The sequence below is a fragment of the Panthera uncia genome (genome assembly GCF_023721935.1).
Source record: "Panthera uncia isolate 11264 chromosome E2 unlocalized genomic scaffold, Puncia_PCG_1.0 HiC_scaffold_19, whole genome shotgun sequence".
Taxonomy (NCBI): domain Eukaryota; kingdom Metazoa; phylum Chordata; class Mammalia; order Carnivora; family Felidae; genus Panthera; species Panthera uncia.
The window spans coordinates 7,415,382-7,442,595 of record NW_026057588.1 but is presented as its reverse complement, the minus strand read 5'-3'; the positions used below and the strand labels follow the sequence as shown (position 1 = coordinate 7,442,595).

The window sequence follows — 27,214 nt, the reverse complement described above, 5'->3', positions numbered from 1 at the left end:
GGTTTGCTTTAGCGTTGGTCAAGTTCAGAACCAAGTCTGTGGCCGCCTCTGGCACCCGTGGCCATTTCAGCAGGCCATTTTGTGGATGAACATTTTATGCTGTTTTTTCATCTCTGTTGTTCATTCATTCGCAAATGTGAGGGATGGTGCCGTCACAAAAGGGAATAAGGAACGCTCCTTGCCCGCAGGGGCTCACACTCTTATGGTGAGGCAGTGACGTAACCGGTTGGCCTAAGATCGTGTGGCGAGTGTTATCAAAGGTGCGAGCTCAGTGTGGTGCAGGGACCACAGGACGGCCATCTGACCCAGCTTTTGGGGTGGCCGAGAGGGCTTCCTGGAGGAGGTGAGGCCTAAGATAAGGAGACCTGGACAATCAGGAGGCATGTCAGCCAGGCAAAGTGAAGACCTCCCGGTTCGAGTCTGACCCTTTTCTCAACACCTCATTTAAGTCCCTCATCTGACCTGTCCTTCCTCCTTTGAAATTCTACATCCCACGGTCGGTTCTATTCACAAGTCCCTTCTTTGCACTGGTGGTGAATTTCCACACGCACACACCTCATACAAGGATGCTGTCTCCTCGAAGACGGAGACTTTTCACTGCACCTACGACTATGTGTTGGACAAGTGGCCGCCTAGCGGACCCTGGCTGGGAGACGGATGGTGTTTGTGCGAATCAGCACTTCTCCAGCACCTGGCTGGAGCCGGGAAGGATGGGGAGGGTGGCTGTTGTAGGTGACGGGGTCTGGGATACGCAAAAGATACACAAAAGGAACCACACCCACTAGGCTGCTGTCAGGACCAGAGTGCTTGGAATATTTCTCTTTTTACTAATGCGAAATGCCAGACCACAGAACTGTTCTCAACAGCACAGTCGTTTGGAAGAAAGGAGCAAACAAGTACTCACGGCAACCAAAAACCAGACAATAATTACGCGGCGCCCACTGCCCCCAACACCCTCGGAACCCACGGGCCCTGAAGACGGCCGGCAGCTCAGTCGAACGTGATCCGGAAGCTGCGCTCCTGCTCTTTGCGACGCCCCTCGCACACCTTGGTCACCTCCTCCACCTTCCTCTGCAGCAGGGCCGAGTTCTGGTCGATCCACTGCAGCGAGTCCATGTGCGCGTTGAGGATCTTGCAGATCTGCTGCAGGGGGTCGCTGGTGTCGGCGGGACCTCCAGACGTGTTCAGGTGCTCGATGATGTCCTTGAGGTCTTGGGCCATGCGCTTCAGCTGCGCGTCGATGTTCTCGGCGAGCTTGTAGGTTTTCTCGCGCTCCTCGTCGGCGTGCTGCAGGTAGACGGTCCCGCTCTGCTCCTTGACCGACTCCTCCAGCGGGCTCAGCAGGTCTTCCAGCTCCTTCTGCTGAGACAGGATGAAGTCGAGCTCTTGGTCCAGCCTCTTCTGGTCCAGCTTCACTTTCTCCACCTCGCGGTGGAGGGTAGTGATCTTCTCCCCGTTCTCGATCAGCGTGCGGTCCCAGGCGTTGACCTGTGTGGCCTGCTGCAAAAAGTGCCGCTCCTGGTCCTCCAGCTCCAGGCTCCACTTGTTGATCAGACTCTCCAGCTGGGCGTAGGTCATCACGGGACTGGCGGACGCCCCCGTGGGTGCACCGGAGCCAGGAGGCACGGTCGCGGCAGCCGGTGCGTTGCTGGCGATCCCGGCCGGTGCGAGTGGCTTCAGATTCAAGGCAAAGCCGGCGGCGGTGGTGGTGGCCGCCGTGGTGGTGGCTGTGGCAGTGGTGGCAGCGGCAGTGGATGTTGTCGTGGAGGAGGTAGAAGCCGCCCCGGGGGCCTTTAAGCTGAAGCCCAGCGTTCCGGTCCCGGGTGCCGCAGCTGTGGTCGACGGGGTACAAAGGGAAAGCCCGGTGGTGGTGGAGGAGGCTGGAGCGGTCGCTAGCGAGGTGAACAGCGTGGGCCCGGCGCTGGTGGTGGCCGCGGCGGGTGCAGGAGCAGCTGGCTGAGTGGCTCCTGCTCCAGTGGTTGCCGGAGTGGCGGGAGTGAAGGGCAGTCCGCCCAGTGCCGTGGGCTGGGCCAAACTCCCCATGGAGCCGATGTTGAAACCGGAGGTCCCGCTCTGGGACGTGCTTCCGCCTATGAACGAGAATCCCCCCGGTGTGGTGGACGGAGCGGCAGAGGTGGTGGTGGAGCCGAACACAAAGCCAGCGGGTGCCGTGCTCTGGCTGGAGGTGACAGCGCTCGAGACGGTGTTGGTGAGGGTGCTGCCGCCGAGCCCAAAGCCGCCAGGGTGAGCAGTGGCTGGGGTGGCGGCTGCATTGCTCAGGTTTAGCTTCGGAGCGCTGATCCCTAAGGAGAATCCCGTTCCTCCCGTAGCAGGAGTTGTGGTTCCAAAACTGAACCCTGGGGTCTGTGTCGCCGGAGCTTGGGTGGTGAGCGAGAACAGGCCAGTAGAAGGGGTGCTCGCAGCGGGCTGGGAGGGAGTCCCAAAGTTAAACCCGCCAGTGCCAGACGTAGAGAAAGAGAAGCCGGTAGCAGGCGTGGTTGTTGCCGTCTTTGCGGTGCCAAACGTGAACCCGCCTGTGGGGGCCCCAGTGCCTCCAAAATTAAACCCGCTCATGGCTCCAGATTCCGGCGGCAGCGGCTACTCTGACTCCCAGAGCAAATCCCTCGGTGTCTGCAACCTTGGGAAGATTTTCAAAGCACAGTAAGTCACATGATCAGATGGCAGTTTGGGAAAGGCAACCTCAATGGCACGATGGAGCGTGTGGAGGGTGGCGGGACTTTGCATAATTATAATACGTGCTCGCCACCCTGCTCCCGGCTACAGCCCAGACAGGCCCTGTTAAACTGGCAAAGAAAGATTCGGAAGCATAAGCCGGTGCCCTGGGGGTCAGGTGCTCGGAGCTAGATGTGCTTGGGCCGTGCGCAGCCAGGTTCAGCACAAGCAGGAGTATCCGCTGCCGTGGAAGAGAAGGCCAAAGAGCAGGCACCTGAGCTGACCTCAGCCCCGAGGAGGGCACACAAAATAACACCTGGAGGACCGGCTGCCCAGGATACCGTGCCAACCACAGGTGGGAGGTGGTGGGCGGTGGGCTGATCTGGCCGAGTGCCACGCTGACTGCCCTTCTGGACTCACAGAAAGGCCCCAGAAAGCTGAGCTGCACGGCAGGGCCTGAGGTGGCGAAGGTCCCATCTGTGCACACCCCTGACCTGTTAGGAGGATGGAGGGCGTGTTGGCGCATCCCTCTGCCCTCCTTCTAACTCGGGGGTGGACAGGAGACCCCAGTCGGCTAACTCAGACCTCCCCTGGGACTGCTCTCCAGGCACTCAAGAGGAGGTGGCCTTCACCTGCAGGTGTAGGGCACAGAGGATGCACATGTGGGGCACCCCCCTCCTTTTCGGCCATCTGCAGCTGAGCTGCCACCAGAGAGAGTGACAGTGGGGAGAGGGAGAAAGTGATCACGTGCCCAGAGGATCTACACGTACTCAGAGGCCCCACCCCATCTTCCTTAGAAGCTCCATGAGCCAGCACAACCCTGTTCAGTCTAAGCCGACTAGATTTCTACAATTTCTGACTGAAAAAGACCCAAGCAGAGTCACCTGTTAGCTGACGCAGGGGCTGCTCACAGACGCTCACTCTCACTAATACCTGGAGACAGGGATTCTGTCCTCAAGACAGTGGGGTGACGACAGTGGGGCTCAGAGGGCTGCGGTGACTTGCCCAGGATCTCCCAGCCAGCAAGGGGTGGAGCCAGGAGCTGACCCCAGGCCACGGGCCTGTTTGCTGACTTCTACTGGCCCAGTATGGGTGCCGGACAACAGGGCACTTTCTCACACCAAGCGAGGGGATTGATTAAGTTTTCGGTGTAAGGGAAGAGCTGCGTTACACCTACTGACAGACTCTTACGACACACAAGAAACCTAAGAAGTGACAACAAAGGGACCTGGGCAGAATGCGCATCACTAGTGCAGTGTGATCTCAGCTGTGGAAGACAGAACTTGCAAGGAGGGCGGGAAGGGCTAAACGGCTGATGGGCATTAAGGAGGGAACTTGTTAGGATCAGCACCAGGGGTTACAGGTAAGTGTTGAGTCACTAAATGCTACTCCTGAAACCAATGTGACACTGTATGTATGTTAACCAAACTAGAATTTAAATAAAAATTTGAGGGGTGCCTGGGTGGCTCAGTCAGTTGAGCGTCTGACTTCGGCTCAGGTCATGATCTCATGGCTCATGAATTCGAGCCCCGCGTTGGGCTCTGTGCTGATGGCTCAGAGCCTGGAGCCTGCTTCAGATTCTGTGTCTCTTTCTCTCTCTTGAAATAAATAAACATTAAAAAAAATTTTTTAAATAAAAATAAAAAAAAAAGAAAAAAAAAAGGAGCACAGGAAGGAGACACACCGATGTGGACAGGGCCCATCTTTGGGTGGTGGGACTACATCATCTCCTTTCTACTTTGATGTTTGTTCTGTCCGTACAATGGAGGGACATAATCTATAAGCCTGGTGTTTCAAAGAGGCTCAAATTATAGGGTGTGGATTCAGTCTGAGGAACCAGTGAACTTATGCAGCCAGGTTTTAAAATCACAACTCAAGTAGGATAGATGGAGTTACTGAATTAAACAAGCCTCCCCTAGGCTGGCCCTGCCTCAAAGGTGACTGGGGTTGGGGTGGGGCCAGACCGAGGTGGGGAGGTGGAGCTGACCCTGAAGGTGGTGGGAGCCCTGAATAGTTTCCAGTGGAGTCAGTATGGGAAGTGCTATCAACCATGTGGTCCCCCTGAAGATGCCCACACCCCAATCCCTGGAACCTGGGAATATGCTGCTGTGTGCGGCAAAAGGAATTTCCAGGTGTGATTAAATTAATGGTTTTGAGATGCAGAGGAAGTGCCCCAAGCATGGGAACACACAGGCCTCTAGAAGCTAGAAAAAGGTGACAGCAGGTACCCTGCTGACACCCTGCTTTTAGCCCTTTTGAGACTGAATTCGGACTTTGACCTCCTGAACTGTAAGAAAATAAATCTGTCATTTTAAGCCACGAAGCTGCTGTAAATTTGTGAGAGCAGCCATGGGGAAAGAACACGGTTGGAAAGCATAAAATATCTGACAGACCTGAGGTAGGACCTAGTGGCTCCCTAGGGCTCCGGTTTCAAACGAGGGGCAGGAAACCTCTCTGAGACTCAGTTCCCTTATCAGGAAAGTGGGGCGGCAGCTACTGGGCTGAAGCGAGGCCAGCATCCGTGGGATGCAAGTTAGGGTGCTCGTTATCACTGCGGCCATGCGCAGGCACACGCTTGAAAGTTTTACTTTGGGGACAGCCTCTGGAAGCTGGTGAGGAAAGAAGAAAAGGAGCCCAGGAGGGGCCGCAAACACCCAGCTGTAAAGAAGTTCTTCTGAAAGAAACGCGGGGGTTGAGGCCGACCTCAAGTTTAACGCGAATTCACGGTAGGCTGCCACGAGATGTAGACCCCGGGGGGATTTCCAGGCAGCCAGGTGTGCCCGGCACCGTGCTACGTACACTCTCCCTAGCCAGACCCCCAGCTAATTTCACACCGATCCTACAGAGAGGTCGGGATGACTGTCCCCCGGCACAGATGGGAAAAGAGAGGCTCAGATGGAAGTAACTTGGCCATTCTTATCCCACAGTGGGCCCTGAACCCTGGCCTTGGGCTGTAAACCCCTCTTTAGTTCTACCCTGTCAAACAGGTGCACCCGGTCACAGGGCAAGCAGCCCCGCTTTGGGGCACGGACGCTATTCTGCACCCCAGCCTCCATCCAATACCCGCGTTTCTTACTTCCCTTTCATCCAAGACAGCAAAGGTAGTTCGGAGGCAAGACAGCTCCCTGTCCTGAGGCACGAGGTCGGTTCTTCAGACTTCAAGACCTGTGTTCGAACTATGCTTCCGCTGCTAGCCGTGGGGCCTGGGGCAAGTTATTCCCGAGCCTCTCCAAGCCTCAGTGCCTCCCTCTGTAAGGAGGACAATCCCCTCCCACCGTGAAGAACAAGGTCACAACCGAGAAGCCAAGTGCCTGGCCCAGGGAAGGCATCCCCAAGTCCCGATTCCTTTCCCCTCTCCCTCTTCAGGACCAGTTTTACTTCTGCAAGGGTCTCCAGGGATCCTCTTGTGGCCCGGGTCTGAAGAAACCTGTGGCGGCTGCCCCTCTCCAACGTCCACTGCACCCTCTGCCTTCCTGGCAGAGCCTGCCATTCCGTTCTCCTGTTCCGCATAGACACGCGCCTCTAAGGAGAGGACCTCGGGGCTGCCTGGTCTAAGCCTGGGGACCTTGGCTGGCTGCCCATCAGCACCTCTGGGGGCAGGTTCTTGGGGGCGGCGCCCCGGCCGTGGCATTTTTATAAAGCTCTTCCGGGGGGTTCTGGGAAAGGTCCCTTCTCTCCCGCCACAGCCCCCAGGGCCTCCGGCGCCCCGCACTGGACCCCTTCTTCATGAGAGCCCAGCTCCCCACTCAAGTGCCGTGTCAAGCCAGGTCCGTTCGGGTTACTGGCGGCCAACAGCCTCCGAACAGCTACCACCTACGCGTCTCAGTTCTCAAGACCTCAGCCCCACAGAGCTTCTATGAATAAGCTGCAGCTAAATTTTTCCACAAGAGCATTTATAAAAAGGTCTCTGTAGCTGTTAAAAAACTAAAAGAAAAACAATTTTCCGTGGGGGGCTTTTGTGGCTTCATGGTTCACCATTTATTAAATGCCTCACGTGTTTCTGATTGTACAGGAGCCAGGAGCTACTCGCAGTGGCAAACACACGCCGACTCGGCCCCACGCTTTGCACTTTCGATGTCTTATTGCTCATTTACTCCTGAAAGCAGGTCCCTTTCCTAAGCCAGGAGAGTGAGGCCCAGAGGTTACTTAAGCCATGGCCCTCGTCCTTGAGGTGGCCAAACGTGACCTTCAGTACCAGGGCACCGGGCAGGGACAGGACCGGGTCGCGTGTTGTACGAGCAAGGACAGGTCCTCACGCTGGCCTGGGCTCTGGGGAGCACTCTCCTGGAACTGAGTGTGGAGGGGAGATGCGAGATCAGCCAGGATCGGCCAGGCGGGAGGGGAGAAGGGCCTGGTCGCGGGCACAGAGAGGCTGAAACCGCAGGCGTGTCTGTGCACACAGTGAAGGGTGGACTCGGGAGGCCCGGATTATCCAAAGAAAAGACTGGCCCGTGTCTGGCTCCTGGGAGATAACCTCCAAGCCCCCAGAGCATCCTGCCAGCCTGCCCTCGGCAGGGGCCGGAGACCAAGTGACGAAGATCAGTCACACAGATGCTCCGTGCCTGTGTGAAGGTCCTGGCACCAGGGCTCAGGGGAGCATCCCTGGAGGGCAACGCTCCACGTGTGTGGTCACACAATGGTGCCTGGAGAACCAAGCGCGGGGCTGTCGGGTCAGCTCCACTGGGAGACGAGCGGGAGCTCACACCCGGTCTCTCCCAGACTCTGCCCTGTGCATCTTTTACCTTTGTGGACTCTCATCTCCCTTTTGCCGTGACAGGGGCAAAATCTAACGGGTTTGCCGAGTTTTAGGAGTCCTTCTAACTAATCAGTGAACACAAGGGCGGTCTTGGGGACCACGGTGCACAGTGTGTGTACAGCACCACGTGACGGGAGCTATTGGTCAAGAAATGACATGCTGATGCCTCAAACTTGGTTTCGAGGCAGCCAGGGAGGCACTTCACGGGTAGGGAGACTAACATCGCAGATCTACGTGTGGGGAACGGACTGGAGAGGCCGGGGTGATGGTCTAGGCCAGAAGCCAGAGCCAGGACTCTGAGGACAGAGGAGAGAGAACCGCGGTTTGGGAAATGTAAAGAAATGGAGTGATGGCTGTGCGGGGCTGTCCCAGTTAACGAGGCCGTCAACCAAGACCAGGACCTTGGGAGTTTCTCACAAACGTGTCTGAAAAACATACACTATTTCAAGACTTTTCCACTTTCACCAAACGGGCAAACTTCCCTACAAGAGAAGCGGACAGTGCTTGGGCCAGGTGCTGAGGGCTAGATGGCCACAGACGTGACGCCCAAGTGGGCCCGGAGTGAGGAGGGGCTGCCACGAAGTCACCGAGGGAGTCGGTGACAGAGCGGCCTGCCCTGCATCTGTCCTTGTTTTTCACACCACATCCGTCTGCCCTCACAGCCCAGGAGAGCCCGAGATTCTGACCACCCCCAGCCCCCGCCCCGGCTTTGAAGACCACCGTTCTCTGCCACCGCCTCCAACTTCACTCAGGTCCACTAACCTGACCTGTGCAGTTCCTTTGCCACTCCAAATCCCAACTCAGATTGTCTAATTTATTTACTCTATTACTTACTCAGCCCTATTCTATGTACAGGGATGACAACGGAGACAAACCAAACTCTCTGCGGTGCAACATTCACTCATACAACAGATATTTGTGAGCACCTGCTATGTCCAGGCACCGTTCGAGGCCCTGGGATTATGGCTGTGACTGAGACAGAGGCTCCTTACTCTCATGAGGCTTGTATTCCAGCCAAGGAGACAGGAGAACAACGAACTTCACAAAGGAATTATACAGCATGCTAGAATAGGCTAAGCACTATGGAGGAAGCAAAAGTGGGGCAGGGAAAGGGGAACACGGTGGCGGCACGGGGGCAAAGGGGTTGACTGAGTCACACCGAGGGAAGAGCTACAACAAAGTCCTGGGTGGGACATGACGACAGGCAGCCAGTGTGGTTAAGGTGCAGGGGCCACTGTCCCTGCACCTGGGACTCTCTCCCTCCCTGTCCCAGCCCCTTTCCTCTATCTGAAACAGGGGTGTTTGGGAATGAATATGGAGGGGGAAACCTCAGCCTTGGACTGAAAGGAATGGAAGGATTGAGAAGGCAATGGGGGGAGGTGGGGCGTGTCTATGTGATAGAATAATGGCCTTCATACGTGTCCAGCCCCCTAGCCCCAGAACCTGTGAATAGGAGACCTCACATGGCAAAAAAGGACCTTGCATGTGTGATTAAATTAAGGATTTCGAGATGGGGAGATCACCCTGGATGGCAGCATGGGCCCTGAATGTAATCACAAGGGTCCTTAGGTGGAACGGGAGGTGGCAGAAGAGTCAGAAGGAGGTGTGACCATGGGAAGAAAATTCCGAGAGATGCTGTGTTGCTGGCTCTGAAGACAGGGCTTGGGCCACAAACCAAGGAATGTAGGGGGTCTCCAGAAGATAGAAAAGATGGATTCTCTCTGAGTTTCCAGAAGGAATGAGATCCTGTGGACCCATTTCAGATTTCTGACTTCTAGAACTGTAGGAGGATAAACGTGTGTTGTTTTAAGCCACTAAGTTTATGATCGTTTGTTACGACAGCAATAGGAAGTGGACAGAGGAATAGGGGAGAGAGAACAGGATGGCCTCAATCTAGATACATGGCTGGGAAACACATCCTAGAGTTGGGGTCGAGAAAAGGGCTAGAGCGAGAGGAGACAGGGCCAGGGCAGGTCTGCCTCTGTGCATCAGGACCAAGGCGGGAGGCTGCTGCAGTCGCTGGGCCCCGGCAGCTGGGGAGCCGGTGGGAAAAGAACATGCAGCTGCGATTCTGAGAATCAGGATGTCCTCTGCTGCTGGGGCGACCTCATCAGCGGTGTGGATGTGTATGAAACCCAGCAACAAGCCATCTGTGACAGAGGGAGGGAAAGGTGGCCTGGGGGCACCAAGGTGGGCTCATAATGGTGATGGTGTCCGCCCACAGGATTTCTGGCTTTTGTTCACTGTGGTTATCCCCAGCACCTAGAGCGGTGGCCGGCATGCAGCAGGTGCTCCGTAAGTGACTGTGACCGACTACCTGGTAACTCAGAACTACCACTTACAGAGTGCCACCTGTCATGGTACTGGGCCAGAAATACTAGGTAGCAGCCCGACGAATCCTTTCTGGATGGGAAACAGGATCAGAAAGGTGATGGGACTTCTTCAAGGTCACACAGCAGCAAACACCAGTCCCAAAATGGGAATCCAGAGCTTTCTGGAGCTAAGTCCTGCTGTTCTGTCTGGAACATGGGAGGAGGAGAGGTCAGAATGAAGTCTTGAAGGATGAGTGAGGTTCTCTGGGCAGACAGGTCACCGCAGGACTGACACACATACAGGCAGCTGCTCTATAGCTGTGGCGGGAGCAGGGGGAGCTGGGGGCCAGGTCACAGAGGCAAACTGCCTCTAGTCCATCTAGCAGAGACAAAGCCATGATGCCGCTTCCTTTTCTGATCCTAAAGCTGGCCTTCGTCTTCTCACCTCAGAAGCTTAAGTGACCGACCCTTCCACACCAGGCTCACCCCACTGGGGTAGAGATAGCGGCTGTCCCCTCCTTTACACCTGTTCTACTCCACTTCATTTGGGGCAGCAATAAGTCAAGCCAAAGGGCTCTATTTCCCAGGGCTCCTCGGTGAGGCTTGGGATTGTGAGTCCAGGGTTTTCTAGTCCACTGATGGGCCAGGAGAGGGACTGCAAGCAGTAGGTCAGCAGGGGTCATTAGAGGTCTAAACTGTGGGGGCACCCGGGTGGCTCAGTCGGTTGAGTGTCTGACTTCGGCTCAGGTCATGATCTCGCGGTTCGTGAGTTTGAGTGACTGGGCTCCGTGCTGACAGCTCAGAGCCGGGAGCCTGCTTTGGATTCTGTGTCTCCCTCTCTCTCTGCCCCTCCCCTGCTCACGCTCTGTCTCTCTAAAATAAACAAACTTAAAAAAAAAAAATGTCCAGACCGTGGACTTCTGTGCACTCTGAGGACAGGGGCCTTGGCTCGTCCTTTTCCACGAGTCACCTGGCAAGGCTCTGCAGCCCACCTGCCAGAGCCCCTGCTTCTCCACTCCTAACCCTGGGATCTTAGATTCTAAACTCACCACCATGCCTGTTTCCTCATGTGAAAAATGGGGGTTATAGCTCATGAATCATGTGGTCTCTGTGAAGATGAAACTGTCTGATCCACCTCAGGCACTAACCACACGGTACACTCTTGGGGCCCAGGAAAAGCTACTCTCTTATTATTCCGGGAGCAACTGGAACAGATGCTCCTGACATTTCGGCCCACAGCCACCTGGTGGTGCTGCCAACAACGCCAAGTCCAGGTGGCGCCCAGGAAGCAAGGATGAGCCATCTGGGTGGGAGCCACCCTTTCCCCCCAAGAAATTAGCAATTTAATGGGGAGACTCTGTTATCTCCCGGGTGGAGATTTAAAATAAAATGAATGAAAGAAAGAAAAAGAAAAGGAAGACAATTAGCAAGTTAAGAACTTGCAGGAAGTGTGATCACAGGCACAGAAACCAGAGAAGAATCAAGGGGAGCAGGAGAGAAAAGGGGGAAAATGAGAGACTGAAGGGACCTTCGCCTTTGGCCCCCATGGGCGCAGCCAGGGAAATCTGGTCCCCACTGAGGCTCAAACGCCGGCTGGAGCCTTTGCCAAGTGCATCAGTGCAGGAACTCCCCGTCCAGTCTGCTGCCCCCGCCCCCCACAAACGTCTCCCCTGGGCTGTCTCACCAACATGCGTTCGTCGGCCACTCACCCCAAGTCCACCAACTCTGCTTCTTAAACTTCTCTTGAATCGGTTCCCCTCTCTCTCGGAGTCAAAGAAAACCCCTCTAACCCACAGGGAACAGGTGAGCTCACAGAGCCTACCCTACGGGAATGGAAATCAACTGATAAGCACAGAGCAGCTCGCTGAGCAGACCGTAACCAAGACAGAGTCTCCACTGTTCCAGGCTGAAGAGGCAGCAGTGAGGGGGTGTGCGGCCAGACTGGGGTGCAGTATGAAGCCACAGGAGGGCTCTGTGTCACAGGATCTTGTTTTGAAGGACCCCCACCCACCCCGCGGGGGGCTGGGAAGGAGGGTGGCGGTCGGGGTCCGGTCACTCTTCGGCTCTTACACAACCGCCCTGCCTGGTGGGCACGGCCAACCCCGGGTGCAGGAAACCAGGAAACGGAGCCTCTGGGAGGGGCAGGGATGCCTTCCTAAGCGAAATGGGCAGCAGGGAAACCTCAGTGCTCGCCACTGCCTAGAGGCCTTTCTCTCCGCAGTACATGGTGTCCCGACAGAGAGGGCAGGATAGACACCCACCTCTCACCTCCTTAGGCCGCTTGGGATTCTGGTCCTAACTTCCTCCAGCCCGCCCCTCCCTGAAGACCAGCACGCTCGAGGCCCTTCCACCCCCAGGTGTATCGAACTTGTGTTAAATATTAGACACCTGTGAGGAGATGACAAGCAGAAGGCGTGTCTGTCCCTCTGTTTGCTCTTCAGGGGGAGGAGCGGTGGAAAGCCTCACTGCTTGTCTCACTGCTGCCTGTCTCTTCCTTCTCCCAGGCGGAATGCCCTGACCAGGTCCCTAAATGTCCCTGCATGCTAACTGCTACGGAAGCTTTGTCACACGTGTTCCATTTCTCTACCCACCGACGTGATGGCTGTTTTAGAAATTTTTAAAATTCTTTTTGCGAGCAGTCTGTTCACGTGGTTCTACATTCGAAAGGGAAATACCCTGGTCTCCGTCTTCCCCTGTCCCCACAGCCACCAGCTCTCCTCCCTGGAGAAACGTGGCTAGGTCTCCTGTGCCGCTTGTCAGACTTCTGATTCATTTAAGCAAATTCAGTGAGCTCTCTACCCCTTCGCACACAAAATGTCATGTGCCGGACGTGCTGTTCATTTTTCACTTACTAGATCTTAGGATTCCTCTTAAGCAGGCTTATTATCCTCACTGGAGAGAGGAAGAAACAGGCTCTCAAGAGGGGAACCACCTTGGCCGAGGCAACGACATCCTGCCTCAGCTGCCTGCTCCTGTGGGCTGCCTCCAGCTGGTACCTAAATGCTTCTTGGATTCGATATTCCCAACCTTCTCTCTCCTCCCTTCCTTCCCCTGAAAATACTAGTTTACCCTAAGAGAGCACTACCCAGCTAATTAGCAGTTACATTCTCCTTTACTCCAACACCCATAACTACATCCAAAGGAGCTCACATGGCAGGAAAAACAGCAGTTTTCCCATAGGGAAAGCAAATCAGGTTAAGACATGCACGGAAAAGAAGTCAGGAAACAAAAGAAGAGTCAATTTTAAGAAAGATTTTAGAACAATTCTTAGTATATTTTGTTTCTCTTCTATTGAAAGATTTTTTTTTCTAACCGCATTAAAAAATGTTTATTTTTGAATATTTTTCTTTTTTTTTTTAACGTTTTATTTATTTTTGAGACAGAGAGAGACAGAGCATGAACGGGGGAGGGGCAGAGAGAGAGGGAGACACAGAATCAGAGGCAGGCTCCAGGCTCTGAGCCATCAGCCCAGAGCCCGACGTGGGGCTAGAACTCACGGCCCGTGAGATCGTGACCTGAGCTGAAGTCAGACGCTTAACTGACCGAGCCACCCAGGCGCCCCCCAAAAAATGTTTATTTTTGAGAGACAGTGCACACACGCGAGCATGTGCGCAGGGGAGGGGTGGGGTGGGGACAGAGACTCCTAAGTGGGCTCTATGCTGACGACAAGAGAGCCCGATGTGGGGCTCAAACTCATGAGCTGTGAGATCATAACCAGAGCTGAAGTCAGATGCTTAACCGACTGAGCCACCCAGGGGCCCCTAGCTGCATTTTTAACATTCATATTTTAACTACAGAATTAATACATCAGTCCTTCCTTTAAAATAATGTCTTGCACATCACCAACAAAGCTAAGATTCTCTTAACACTACGCTCCACCCTGGTGCCCACACCTGTGAGGTAACCGCTGTTAAAAGCTGTCGCATATCTTTTATCTGCAAACTTGTGTGTGCATTCAGAGCCTGAGGAAATGAAATGACTCCGATTTTTCTTTTCCTGAACAATATGGCAACAAGCATGCTCATTCACACCTTTGGCACAGGTGCATTTTTCCAGGATGATCTCCAGAAGCAGAGTTGCTGGCTGTGGACACTTGCAGTTTGGTTTTACTGGGGATGACCAAATTGCCCTCCGACCTGCCTATACCTGTTTTTATCCTGACTGGCAGTTCCTAAAGAGAATCATTTCCCTACAACTTGCCAGCACGTGAGATTAGGAAAGTCCCACCCATCTGATGTACCAACTGCATTTACTAAAAAATGATAAAAGCACTAACCATTCAGGGGCGCCTGGGTGGCTCAATCCGATAAGTATCTGACTCTTGGTTTCGACTCAAGTCACGATCTCATGGTTTGTGACATCGAGCCCCGCATCAAGCTTGTCACTGACAGCACGGAGCCTGCTTGGGATTCTCTCTCTCCCCATCTCTCTGTCCCTCCCCCACTCAAGCACTCACTCTTTCAAAGTAAAAAAAAAAAAAAAAAAAAAAAGCACCATTCAGCACTCATTATATGCCAGCATGTGTTGGCACTAAGTCCACTAAGATGTAGAACAGGACAGACCCTGTGCTGGGCAAACAATGACAGTAATATATGGTATGGCTACCATTTTCATGAAACCCAGAGTGATATTTAAATATGAAAAAAAAACTTACCAGAATGGAAAACAGATACTCAAAAACTTGTACACAAATATTCACAGGAGCATTATTCCCAACAGGCAAAAGGTACTCTCATTGCCTCCGTTACTGAACTCCAATCCCACCTGTTCTTGAGGCCTAAAGTACTCCTGCCTCAGGGCCTTTGCACTTGCTGGTCCCGTCTCCTGAAATGCTCTCCCTTAAGTGTCCCCACGGTTCACTCCTTTACTTTCTTCAGCCTTTGATCACCTACTCAGTGAGGTTTTCCCTGGCTATCCTTAGAACTTAGCACCATCTGAAATAATATACTGACCTCACGGATCTCATTTATTGTCTCTCCATTAGGATGTCGGCTACATGAGGGGCAGCATTTTTGTCTGTGACTTCCACTGCTGTATTCCCAGTGTTAGCAATGGTTGCTGGCCATCGCAGGCACTCACTAAATGGTTGTCAATGGCACTAAATGGATGTCAATGGCATCCAGGAGTTTCTTTGTGCCAGGTGCTTTTTGTATATGAACTCCAACCATGAGACAGGTACCATTAGTATTTCCCTTTTAGAGTTAAGTAACTTGTCCAATGTCAGCGTGAACTTCAAAGTCAAGATGAATACAATAAGGTCTTGGGGCACCTGGGTGGCTCACAGTTCATGAGATGGAGCCCTGGGTTGGGCTCTCTACTAACAGTGCAGAGTCTCCTTGGGATTCTCACTTGCTTTTTCTCTCAAAGTAAACAAACATTAAAAAAAAAAATTTTAGGGGCACCTGGGTGGCTCAGTCAGTTAAGTGTCCGACTTCAGCTCAGGTCATGATCTCAGTTTGTGTGTTCAAGCCCTACACTGGGCTCTGTGCTGATAGCTCAGAGCCTGGAGCCTGCTTTGCATTCTGTGCCCAGCCCCCTTCTCTGCTCCTCCCAGACTCATATTGTCTCTCTTTCAAAAATGAGTATTAAAAAAAAAAAAATTTTATTTTTAATTTAAAGGGGTGCCTGGATGGTTCAGTCAGTTAAGCGTCTGCCTTCGGCTCAGGTCATGATCTCATGGTTCATGGGTTCGATCTCTACATCAGGCTCTCTGCTGTCCGCACAGAGGCCGCGTTGGATCCTGTGTCCCCCCGACCCCCACAAAAAAATAAAAGACTTAGAACCTACTGGAAACCTAGGGGAGATGACTACCTTCACCTGGGGGATGGGTAAGGGGAGGGCCAGGGAAACCCTCCTAGAGAAGAAAAAGGATATTTAAGCACAGTTTTGAGGAACATGGAAGAGTTGGGGTAGGGAGGGGTTAGATCAATACCTCATTCCAGGCAAATGGTCGGACAGGCAAGGGCCTGCTGCCTTACGGAACAGTGTTAAACACCCTACGTTAAAACCACAAGATGCCAGAGAAAATACACAAATGGCCAATAAGCACAGGAAAAGATGTTCATCATCATTGGCCACCGGGGAATGCAAATCACAACACAACGAAGATACCAGGTCAGACCCCATAGGATGGTAATAAAGATGGACAAGGAGTGTTAGCGAGGATGTAGAAAAACCGGAACCCTCATTCACTGCTAGGGAATATAAAATGGCCCAGCCACTGTGCAAGAGCCTGGCAATTCCTCAAAAGGTTAAACACTGAATTATCCTATAATCCAGCAATCCCATTCCTAAGTATCTCCCAGGAGAAATGAACACATATGTCCACCCCAAACTTGTACACGCATTATTTGTAATAGCCAGGAAGTAGAAACAACCCAAATGTCCACCAACCGATGAATGGACAAAATGTGGTATATCCATAAAATGGAATGTTATTCAGCCTTTAAAAGCAATGAAGTATTAATATATGTTACCAAACAGATAGACCTTGAAAGCCAAAGGACCTTCTATGACATGATTCCATTCCAATGAAATGTCCAGAAAGGCAAATGTAGAGACAGGTCAGTGGCTGCCTAGGGTTGAGGGATGGGGGAATGGGGAGAGAATACTAATGAATGGATATGGGGTTTTGGGGGTAGATGATGAAAATGTTTGAAAATTAGATTATAGTGATGACTGGACAACTCTGTGAATGTACTAAAAACCACTGAATTGTTCACGTTAATAAATGGATGTGCATTATACAATACCTCAATAAAAGCCAATAAACTAACCAATAGGTATGAGATGCCACGAAGTGGTTGGGAGGGCAGAAGTGAGCCTGCAGAAGTAGGCAGTGGCCAGACTCAGTCCTGACTTTACCTTGAGGGCAGGGACTGGGCAGAGGAGTTTCCAGACAGGATCTGAAATGCCCTCAGCTGTGAGGCCATCAGGGACTCCTTGAGACATGCAGTTAGGCATAGAGAGGACATTCAGACTTGGAGAGGGACTCTAAGAGCACCGTGGGTGTGTGTATGCGTGTGTGTGTGTGTAGAATCGCACACACTTGTGCTCCCTCCCCAGCGCAATCCCTGTAATCAACACCAGCATCTCGAGGGAGAGGCAGTGATGTCACTGGTTGGGGAGGAAAAGGCCCAGGCCACGTTGTGGTAGAGACAGTTGCCATGGAGATGGTTTCTCTGGGAACCAAGTGAAAGCCACCAGAAGTGAGGGGGGCGGGAAAGGTGGCCTCGATTCTGAGAACTAGAAACCAATCACACCTACCCGCCTCTGGGTATCAATCGCCATGCTAATATTTCTGGACATTCGTTATGTGCCGGGCTGTTGGCAGTGCTTTACCTGCACCGACTGCCAACTTTATGAGGTGGGAATTATTCAAAACCCCATTTTACAGAGGAGCAAGCTAAAGCCAAGAGAACTTTAGTAACTTACTCCAAGTCACACAGGTAGTCAGGACAGACCCAGGCTATCTGATCCCAGAGCTGAGCTGCTAATCACTCACTAGCCTCTCCAACGTGACATTGTGTCCACCTTCCACACCGTGTGCCATCTCTAGCACTCCCCATTCTCTAAGGACATCCGGGGCATCTCCATCACCTTCCAGACTTGTTCAGGTTTCACTCTGAATCCAATTCAGTGCTGTCTACCTCCCCAGCCACGGGCTAGACTCCCAGAGGCTAGAAGCTAAGAAGGGCATTAGCTGCTCTTTCCTGCCCCCACCTCGGGAACCTGTCCCTGCTCTGGGCGGGCGCTGGCAGAGGAGAAAGGCAAAGGGCTCTTGAACTCAGAGCGGGGCTCTGCTGGCGCTGACCCAGTGCTCTCCATCGGGCAGTCCCCACATTCATGGGGACCTATGAGGCATTCCTGTTGTGGTCCTCGGCCTCTGCCTCAGCCTCTCTCTTGCTCCCCGCAGCTCCCACTACAACTGGCCATCCCGAGTGCCGGCTGGGTTCAGGTCCTGCTATATTCCTTTGTGCTCAAGCAGCCCTGTGGGGACTCTGCATGTGTGACCCACCACATGGCAGGGACTCTCCACCTCTCTTTCCCCATTTGGAAGGATGGGCACGTTTGCTTTGAGAAAGGAAAAGCCAGGCCCTGGCTCGCTCCCGTCAGACAGAACTTCAAAGAACACCAGGCAGGGCCACTCCGACTGTGGTGGATGAGACAGAACAAGACCACTCTGGAATCCTATTTCAACACAGACAGATGCACAAACCTTGTCCAAAGCACAAAAATGACCCAAATCCCCTTCCTGGCTCAGAGCAGACGGGAGCTTCTTACCTTAACCATAGCATTAGCTGGGCTCACTCCTCCTGTCTCTAGATGAAGTGGAGATACCCAGTCCCGGACTTGCCTCTGCTGCCCAGCCTCCAATCCAGAGCCAAGCCTGCTTCCCGAACCCTTCCCAAAGCTACCTAACCCCACCCAGCTCCCATAAGAAGCTCTCCATAACACCCACTTACTGAGATGCCCCGAGGGACCCAGTGGTGGAGGGCAAGAAACCCGATGTTCAACTATAGGTGCTCCTGGCAGCCTCTGGCATGAGGCGCGGACAGACGAGGAACAGACGGGGGAGTAAGACACCAGCCCCTCTGTAGCAGGCATTTGACCCTCAATGACAATTCCTGAGAGGCCTCCCTCCCTGCTCCCCACAAACACTGTCCTCTCGACTCTACATGGGGCTGGGGCTGAGCAAGGCCCTGCTCTTTCTCAATCTTGATCAGTTCAGCAGGGAGTGATGTGGTCTCAACTTTCGGCAACTCTGGAATGGAAGTACTTGGTTCTTTTTGTTCTCCGCTCTGGGAAGCAAGGATTACAGATCGGAGGGTGAGGGGGAAATCACTGAACCAAAGGTCAGGGAGGACCCGCAGCCTGAGTCTCATCCACACTCATGGTTCCTTGGAGTTTCTCTCAATCACTTGCCAACTTTTAAAACTTGGATCTCACAGGAAATGCTCGATTTCCAACTTCATAAAATCAGCAGCTCTGCACTGCAAGGTGGGGTCACCCCTGAGGTGCCTTTGGGGTTTCCCAGGGGCTCTGTTGGCCTCTCCTGAACACAGGCCCTTTGCGTTTAAGGAGAGGCTTGTTCGTTGAGCCAGGAACTGTTCTACGCCTTTTCGTGTATTATCTGTCTGCACCACTGCCCTCTGAGGGTTCTGTTATTGTCCCTACTTTAGTGATGAGACCACTGCAGCACACAAGGGCCCGGTATCTTGCTGGAGGCCACAGTTCAGTAAGTGATGGCATCTTGAGCTCTGGGCACTAGGCTGTCAACTACCTCCAGTTTGCCCAGTCCTCTTCCTATAGCCAGTCCCTGTGGGCACAGGAGGGGGCACCCTAGGGCTGGCCCTAGCTTTCATCTTCCAGATGAGAAAATAGGCTCCCTTGGGAGGTGTGATAGGCTGGAAAATGGCTCTCCGAAGAGGTCTACATCCTAGTCCCCACAACCTGTGAACAGATTACCCTACCTGGAAAAAGGGAGTCTGCAGATATGATTAAACTGAGGATCCTGAATGCAGATATTCTGGATGATCTGGGTGAACCCTAATGTAATCACAAACCCTAATGTAATGTAAGTGGGAGGGCAAGAGGATCAAAGGAGAAAATGGGAGAGGAGATGATAGAAGCAAAGGTCAGAGTGATGCGGGAAGGGCCATGAGCTGAGGAACACAGGCGCCTCTAGAAAAGGCAAGAAAATGGATTCTCCCCTTGAGCCTCCAGAAGGAACACGGCCCTACAAACCTATTTTAGACTTTCGGTCTTCAGAAGTGAAAGGGAACGAAAGTGTGTTGATCTGAGCCGCTGTGTTTATGATGGTCTGTTGCAACAGCCACAGGAAACAAACACAGAAGACGAGCACCGAGGGTGCCGGAGCCAGTACAGCCATGTGGGGCCTACCCAGGCTTGAAGGGCCGTGGCTGCTTCTGCCGAGGGAGACACTGCAGGAGCAGCGGAAGGGCTCCCGAGGACTCTGAGCTACTAGGCCACGTGGCGGACCTATGCTCTGCATGCCTGGCCCCTGTACCGTCCTTTCCCCAACCGGGCTGGCCTTGGCCCTCCTGCCCTTGTTTGCCAGGACACCCACCTCCAACTCCTGCCCCCTTCCGGGCCCGCATGACCCCGGTACTTGCCCTAGCAGCTCTTCAGAGAGAATCTAGGTCCGTCTGATGCAAACTGGGTGCCTTTTCTATCATGCCAGGCCCAGTCACCTTGATTGGGAAACAGCGAGGGGTGGCTGGTGAGGAGGGCCTCCACTAGGGCAGGAAGATGGGAACAGGTTGGAATCGATGGAATTTGGCAATCGTGAGCAGCGGCAAACCTGAGGTGAAGGTCTAGATGAGGCGGCCTCCCGGCAGCCTAGGCCTTGGACTGCGGGTCAGGGACCTCACAGAGCCTAAAGAAGACAGGCTCTCCCTGGGGCTTGTGGGGTCTTGAAAGCTATGCGGTATCGTGGAGGCCTGGGCTCTAACTAGCGAAGTGACTGCGCACAACCCCCTTCACCTCTCAGGGCCTCAGTCTTGCCCCCTGCAGGACCAGCAGGTCGCCTGTGAGCTGAGGCCTCTTCTCAACACTGGTCTCAGACACTCGGGATCCCGCATAGGTGGCTGCTCTCCTTCTCCCTCCCTCGCAGCGCCGGGGCCCCTCCCCAACCCAGGCCTCTAGGGCCTGGCTAACCAGGAACTGTTGCCGGGTGCGCCAGGGCCCCCAGAGAATCCCCCCACTCCCCCTCCCCATCAAAGAGCCAGGGTGATGCAACCTGCCTGCAATGACCACTGCACTCCCCAAGCCTGGCTCCTCCGCACTGAAAAAGAGTCCCCAGAAGCCCCGCCCATGCTCCCAGCCCCAGCTCAGGAGTTGAAGGGACTGGGGCACCTGGACCCACGTGCAAGACTCCAAGTCTTGGGGAGGCAGCGGCATTTGAGTCCTGGAGGTGCCATGGGTCTGGGGTCAAGAGGAGGTACAGGAGAGGGCTTGGGGTGCCAAGGCCGGGGTTCACAGGTGGCCATGGATGACCCACCAGTCACAAATTAGAATACACCGGGAAGGGCTGAACTGGCACCCACTCAGTAGGAATCTGATGTCTGATGGGACAGCTGGCACCAGGGCTGAACCGGGTGAGATCCAACAGCTAGGGAGAGAAAAAGCTGCAAGGGGCTGGGACAAGAGGACCAGGGTCCCTGCCCCAATGTCTCCTCAGTCAGCATATGTGGCATGCAGCCGGCAACATGATTCCCATACTAAGCAAGTTCATGTCCAGTAATTAACAAATATCCTACCTGGCCACCCTCTCAAAAACCCATAATCCCAGTCTACGAGACAAAACCAAATTGAGGAATATTCTATAGAATGACCAACTCTTCAAAACCGCCAAGATCATGAAAAGACTAGGAAAGTCTGAGAAACTGCTGCAGAGACCAGAGGCTAAGGAGACATGACGACTAAATGTGATACGGCATCTGGAACAAAAAAACAGCATGAAGAACAGCTAGTGAAATGAGAATAAAGCATGCACTTTAAAACCCCCTTATGTATGTGGGTTCTTTAGTTGTGACCCATGTACCACAGTAATGTTAGATGTCAACGAGGGGGAAAACTGGATGAGGGGTACATGGGAACTCTCTGTACTATCTTTGTGACTTTTCTGTAGATCTAGTCCACATGTATATCATAGGACATCTTTTCAGAAAAAAACTCAGACTTTGGCGGGTAGTGGGGGGACACGACTCTCTGCCAGCAGTCCGTCCTAATCCTACCTATGGCTCAAATATCTATACTGAGAAGTAGAAGGAAAGTCGGTCCTTAAGTCTCACTTAAAAGGCTGGGCGATCTTTTAAAGCACTTACTGCTTAGCAGTGGGGATAAAACACAGCTGCCTCAGTAACAACCACCACCACTCCTTATGTAGCACCTGCTTGCCAGGCACTAACCTAAGTGCTTGACCTGAATTTATTTAATCCTCATAACAGTACTAAGATGTAGGCACTATTGTTTTGCAAACTCTACTCCTGATGTGGGGCTCGAACTCACGGCCCCAAGATCAAGTCGCATGCTCTACTAACTGAGCCAGTCAGGCACCCAAGAAGTAGGCACTCCAAACTGCCATGTATATTGCTATGTTTCTATGAACTAAACTTCATACTTTATTCTGGTACTATTCATGGAGACTGAGGCACAGGGAAGTAAGCGAAATTGCCAATAAGCTAATAAGTGGGGTAGAGTCAGGGTTTGAACCCAACGACCTAGCGCCACAGTCTGTGCTTAACTGCGACTCTGCGCTCCCCAGGTAATCATGTAGGTCAAGTCCTCAAACACTGGCAGAGTGGACAGCTAGTGCTCTAAGTGAAAGTGGTCCGATCCCAAGAAGGATTTCCTGCATGTAACAGAAGCCTGCACGTCTTCATTCCCAGATACCTCTCAAGTTCAGGGTTCCCCCGCTTTCTTTGGATCTCATAACCCTCACAAGCGATGAAAGCTGAACTCCAGGTGTCCTGCTGTGGGCAGATGCAAAGTGGGGAAGGGTTTCTGAAGCAAAGACCCAAAACCACCTGGGCTAGTGGAGGGCCTACTGCACAGGAAGGGAATGGCCAGGAAGCCCCTCTGTTTAGTAAAGGGAAGTGCAGATCTCACTATCTCCGGCAGGTTTGGGAAACTGATCCGGGAGGGCTGGGGGACAGCTGAAGCAGAGGACCTTTTGAAAGAAGTGCTAAGGATAAGACTTGATGGAGAAATAAGCTGATGGAGAGTAAGAGGATGGAGAAAAGGCAGTTACGGTGATGATGCCAGCTTCTCTGCACCCCACGCAGGGATGTGCTGAGCGTCCATCATCTACAATGGGAAGGGTGGGGATGGCTGGAAATTACTGAGACCTTGAAGGAGTGACCTACTAGCACATGCTGGATGTTCAAATGTCCGGGGCTTTTGCCAGAGCGGGAGGAAGGGCTAAGGGTTCCTACTAAAAATAAAATATGTTGAAAAATAAAAATGAAAATAAAAAACGTTGAAAAATAAAATAAAATACGCTGAACAGGTACATAAGAGCCCGGCTCTCGGTTTCACAGGCATCGACCTATTTGATTCTCACAAACAACCTCACCAGGTATACCTGATTTATTAATCCTCCTCATTACAGGTAGTTAGTCCCCGATCTATGAGACTAGAGACCTTGTCACTTGCCACCCTCGAAGGTCTGAGATTTGAAAGGCGCGCGATCTCATCGTGACTCACGCCAGACTCTAACCCACAAAGAGGTTTCCTTTTCCTAGCGTGGGGCAGTTGGGGGATGAGGACACTAGCGTGTGGCTGGCCGGAAATTCGGGAAGCAGGGGGAAAAGTGAACTGGTGCAGGTCGGGGGGGGGGGGGGGGGGAAGGGGACAAGGGGACCGAATCCAGAAAATCGCGGGGGGCGGCTGGATCTCAGAGTCAGAGGAAAGGGAGGCTCGGAACCCCCGGGGTAGGAAAGATGAGGAGGGTGGATCCCCAAATAGGAGGAAGGGAAAGGTCGAACTCTAGGGGTCGGGAGGAGGAGGGGAGTGGATCCCAGGATCCCCGAGAGGTAGGGACCAGGCCCGCCCCCCGGTTGGGACCTCGTGGGGTGGGGCGGAGCGCGGAAGGATCCTGGCGGGCCGTGCTGCGCCACCCGCGGTATATCTGTCCCCAGTCCCCGGGGCCGCCTCATTCCCCATCCTCAGATCACTATCTCTCCTCAGACTACCGCGACGCCATCTCCGCCCGCATAGCCCTGGCCATGGCTCTGTAGCCACGACCCCTCCGTGCCCCGGCCCGTCTCTGCGCTCACCGCGCTCGCGCTCTTCGCTACCGCCTTCTTTCTTCAGCGGAGGCCGCCGCCGCCGCCTCTCTGTTCCACAGCCATGGAGTGAGTAACCGCTCGCCCCTCCCTCTCCAACCGCCTTTCCCGCCCTTTCGAAGCTCGCGGCCTTCTCGACCAGGTCTCGTGGGGGTGGGGTGGGGAGACGAGAGTGAGGAATCACGGTCGCGCAAGCGCAGAAGAGGAAAGACGCGCCGTGGGCGCGTGGCCAGGCATGCGCATTTGGGCCGATGGGGGGAAGGGTGCGTTCTTGAGAATGTTGGTGTTTAAAGATGGCCTGTGTGCAGGTGCGCCTGCGCACTAGCCCCTAGAGAGGGTGAGTTGTCTCCCACCCACCATCTACTTGAGCAAGTCTGTCCGCGAGCGGTTGCTCACGTGCACGAGCCACCAGAGCCCGCATTTCTGTGTGAAGGGCGGACGGCAGCAACGGCACATGCGCACTGACCCCCCGATCCCCCGCAGGCGTAAGAGCAGTTGGCTCGGTGGCGGAGCATGCGCTTTGGCCCTCGGCTAGAGAGCCGCGTGTGGAAGGGTCAGGGGTGGGGAGCTGTTCTCTGCCGGCCCCTCCACCCTCCCGCTCCGTGTTGCTCAGGCGCACAGCACAACTTACCTTTGACTCAGGCACCCGCTCGGGGGAGGGGGACTGATTTAGATTGGGCGTAAGGCGAGGCTTAGAGGCAACCTGTTAAGAAGGGGGTGGAGCTAGGATCACCTTGGTTGCAAAGGGTGGGGCCTTGGGGAACCCATTGTGAGAAGGGGCGGGGCTAAGCAAACATCGCTGAGGGGTGGGGTTTCAATAGGAGACAAAGCGGGGCCTTCGGGGGAATCGTCGGGAAGGGGTGGGGTTAAGGTAAATATGGGGGCGGGGCTAGAGGGGGTCACCGCTAAGTTGAAAGGAAAGAGTGGGACTTGGTGTTCAACGTTGACAAAGGGGCGGGGCTGGGGCAATTCCCCTGAGAACCGATTCGAGCTTGCATCTAGGGATAGGGTGGAGCCTAAAGAAGGGGTGTGGCTGGAAGAAAATTGTGGGATTGAGTTTTTTATGAAGTTGAATAATTGCGGGGGGGGGGCTGGGAGGGGCTTAAGGAAATTCCCCTGGGAGACCATTATGTTTCTATATTGGAAGGAGTGGGGCTTGGATATTCTAAAGGAAAGTAAGTGAGGGCTAAAGAGAATTCCCTTGGGAGTGGGTGGGGCTCAGAGATTTGGGGAAAGAAAGCATTGGTTTAGAATTCTGCGAGGGCAAGGTGCAGTCTCGAGCCTAGTTGGAAGGGGGAAGGGAAGACCCTGGGGACATGGGGGTGTGGCTTGGTTTCCCTGTGACTTTGGCCGTGGATAGCCTCTGACACTGCCTACTTTTGTCTCACATGTAGGTCTTCCACTTTCACCTTGGTGCCTGTCTTTGCCCCGCTGAGCAACTTCCAGAGCCGCCTCCTAGCTGTTGGTTCAGCCTTCTTCATTGCGACCCGTGCCCAGAGCCCGTGCTGCAGCCATGTCACTCCTGGCGACCCTGGGGCTGGAGCTGGACAGGGCCCTGCTCCCAGCTAGCGGTCTGGGCTGGCTCGTAGACTATGGGAAACTCCCCCTGGCCCCTGCCCCCCTCGGCTCCTATGAAATCCTTGGGGGAGCCCTGGAGGGCGGGCTCCCAGGGGGAGGAGAGCCCCTGGCAGGTAAGGACAGGTGGAGAATGGAGGTGGGGTGAGCTGGGGCATGGGGGACAGGGGAGAAGAATTCATTTATTCACTCAAGAAATATTTACGGAGCACCTGTAATAAGCCAGGTCATGTTTTAGGTGCTGGGGGATACAGCTGAGACAAGACCGACATGATCCCTGCCTTCCCGGAACTCACACACTAGTGGGGAGGCAGACAAAAGACAAATTAAGTGATGATATATTGGGATAAGTGGGAAACAGTAGCTGAGCCAAAAAAATAAAAACACAGCCTTAGTTTACAGCGAGTAGCGAGGAAACATATAGGTAACATTTTGGCTGAGACCTAAAGGCTGGGAAGGAATAAGACCCAAAGGAAGAGCTTTTCAGGTAGAGGAAACGGCATACGCAGAGGCCCTGGGGCAGGGGTTATTTTACTCATTAGTGTTTTCCAAACGCTTGGCACATGGTTTGTTCTCAATAATTAATGAATTAAAGATGAGACGGGTGTGTTGTGTGTGTGAGACCTAGTTTGTCTTTAGGGATGGAGAGTAAATCAGAAACTATGGACGTAGGGTAGTTAGTAAAGATTATTTGGGAATGGTTGAAGATCTAGCTGGTTGAGTTTTGTTGTTTGGGTCATTGGTTGGTTGACTGACCCATTGATTGGCTGCTTAATAGGTTGACTGGTTGGTTGACTGCTTCATTCACTTAGTTGATTGGTTGGCCAACTGGTGGGTAGTTGATTGGCTGGTTAACTGGTTGGTTAGATGTTTGATTTGTTGGCTGGTTTCTTGAGGGGTCTGATGATTCACGGGTTGGTCGGTTGACCGATTGGCTCGTAGGTGGTGTCACTCAGTGAATGGGATGAATGAAGCCGACGCGAATGAGCACCAGGTGAGGCAGGAGACCGGGAACTCAAGGAAATTTATGTCCCTCCTCCAATTCTCCAGGTGACGGCTTCTCTGACTGGATGACTGAGCGGGTGGACTTTACAGCCCTCCTGCCCCTGGAACCCTCCTTACCCCCAGGTGCCCTCCCCCCACCCTCCCCCCCCCCACCTGACCTGGAGGCCATGGCCTCTCTCCTCAAGAAGGAGCTGGAACAGATAGAAGACTTCTTCCTTGATGCACCACTCCTCCCACCATCCTCCCCCCTGCCTCAGCCGCCGCCACCAGCGCCCTCCCTCCCTCTTCCACTCCCCCTCCCCACCTTTGACCTCCCCCAGCCCCCTGCTCTGGATACCCTTGACTTGCTGGCTATCTACTGCCGCAGTGAGGCCGGGCCAGGAGACTCAGGGTCGGCATCCCTGCCCCCACCACAGCAGGCCCCCCCCCCCTCCACCTCCAGCCTCTCGCCCGGCCCCCTACCCGAATCCTACCACCACCCGGGGGGACCGCAAGCAAAAGAAGAGAGACCAGAACAAGTCAGCAGCTCTGAGGTACCGCCAGAGGAAGCGGGCAGAGGGCGAGGCCCTGGAGGGCGAGTGCCAGGGGCTGGAGGCTCGAAACCGGGAGTTGAGGGAGAGGGCTGAGTCGGTAGAGCGCGAGATCCAGTATGTCAAGGATCTGCTCATTGAGGTGTATAAGGCTCGGAGCCAGAGGACCCGGAACAGCTAGAGGGGCTTTGGGCTGTAGGGGCACTGGCCTTCATCTCTGGCTCACCTCTATTTCTGGGGCTGGGGCCGGAGGATCCCACCATCCCCTTTCTGACTATCTCCCCCTCCCTCTCCTTTTATCTTTGACTGCTCTCGTCCATTTCTAAATTTGCCCCCCTTCTCCCACCCAGAATCCTGGAATGTCTGGCCTTACTCAACATCTCCACTTCTCAAGTAACAGCTGGGGGGCTGGGGGCCCAGAGACGGGGAGCTTGCAACCCTGGTCTCTCAATCAGGGAAGTGAGGCCAGGAAGCTATGCAGAATGAATGTGGAACAAGGGGAGCCCCCTGGGGATGTGAGCCAGGGAGGGTCTTAATGGCCCCCGTATAATA

At 53.8% G+C, this 27,214-nt stretch overlaps 3 protein-coding genes across 12 annotated transcripts in view; 1 reads left to right on the top strand and 2 right to left on the bottom strand.

The window, feature by feature from the left end:
* Positions 1 to 24,270, bottom strand: part of IL4I1 (interleukin 4 induced 1) — a 37,162-nt gene extending 12,892 nt beyond the window's left edge. For 6 of the 8 annotated variants that reach the window (XM_049622000.1, XM_049621992.1, XM_049621998.1 and 3 more), the window contains exon 1: positions 23,544 to 23,633. The gene's annotated coding sequence lies outside the window, so the exon portion shown is untranslated. Of the gene's footprint in view, positions 1 to 9,771; positions 9,858 to 23,543; positions 23,634 to 24,183 lie in introns of those variants that run through there. The other 2 variants (XM_049621994.1, XM_049621993.1) reach the window with 2 other exon arrangements.
* Positions 793 to 24,268, bottom strand: NUP62 (nucleoporin 62). Of its 3 annotated transcripts, none has more exons than XM_049622004.1 (2): positions 24,184 to 24,268; positions 793 to 2,638 (listed from the first exon to the last, which is right to left on the bottom strand). In XM_049622004.1, exon 2 carries the CDS (start codon positions 2,572 to 2,574, stop codon positions 991 to 993), a length of 1,584 nt encoding a protein of 527 aa, XP_049477961.1. In that variant the 5' UTR covers positions 2,575 to 2,638; positions 24,184 to 24,268; the 3' UTR covers positions 793 to 990. The 3 variants fall into 3 exon arrangements, with proteins under 3 accessions (XP_049477961.1, XP_049477959.1, XP_049477962.1); XM_049622002.1 differs by lacking the exon at positions 24,184 to 24,268 and adding an exon at positions 23,544 to 23,627; XM_049622005.1 differs by lacking the exon at positions 24,184 to 24,268 and adding an exon at positions 9,772 to 9,859.
* On the top strand, positions 23,537 to 27,214 carry ATF5 (activating transcription factor 5). The gene is given in 4 exon segments (XM_049622006.1): positions 23,537 to 23,621; positions 24,947 to 25,243; positions 26,178 to 26,550; positions 26,552 to 27,214. Coding segments are annotated over 3 exon segments (843 nt in total). The 5' UTR covers positions 23,537 to 23,621; positions 24,947 to 25,065; the 3' UTR covers positions 26,844 to 27,214.

Excerpts from the sequence above, each read along its gene's own strand:
- NUP62 (XM_049622004.1), bottom strand. The coding sequence starts at position 2,574 with ATGAGCGGGTTTAATTTTGGAGGCACTGGGGCCCCCACAGGCGGGTTC.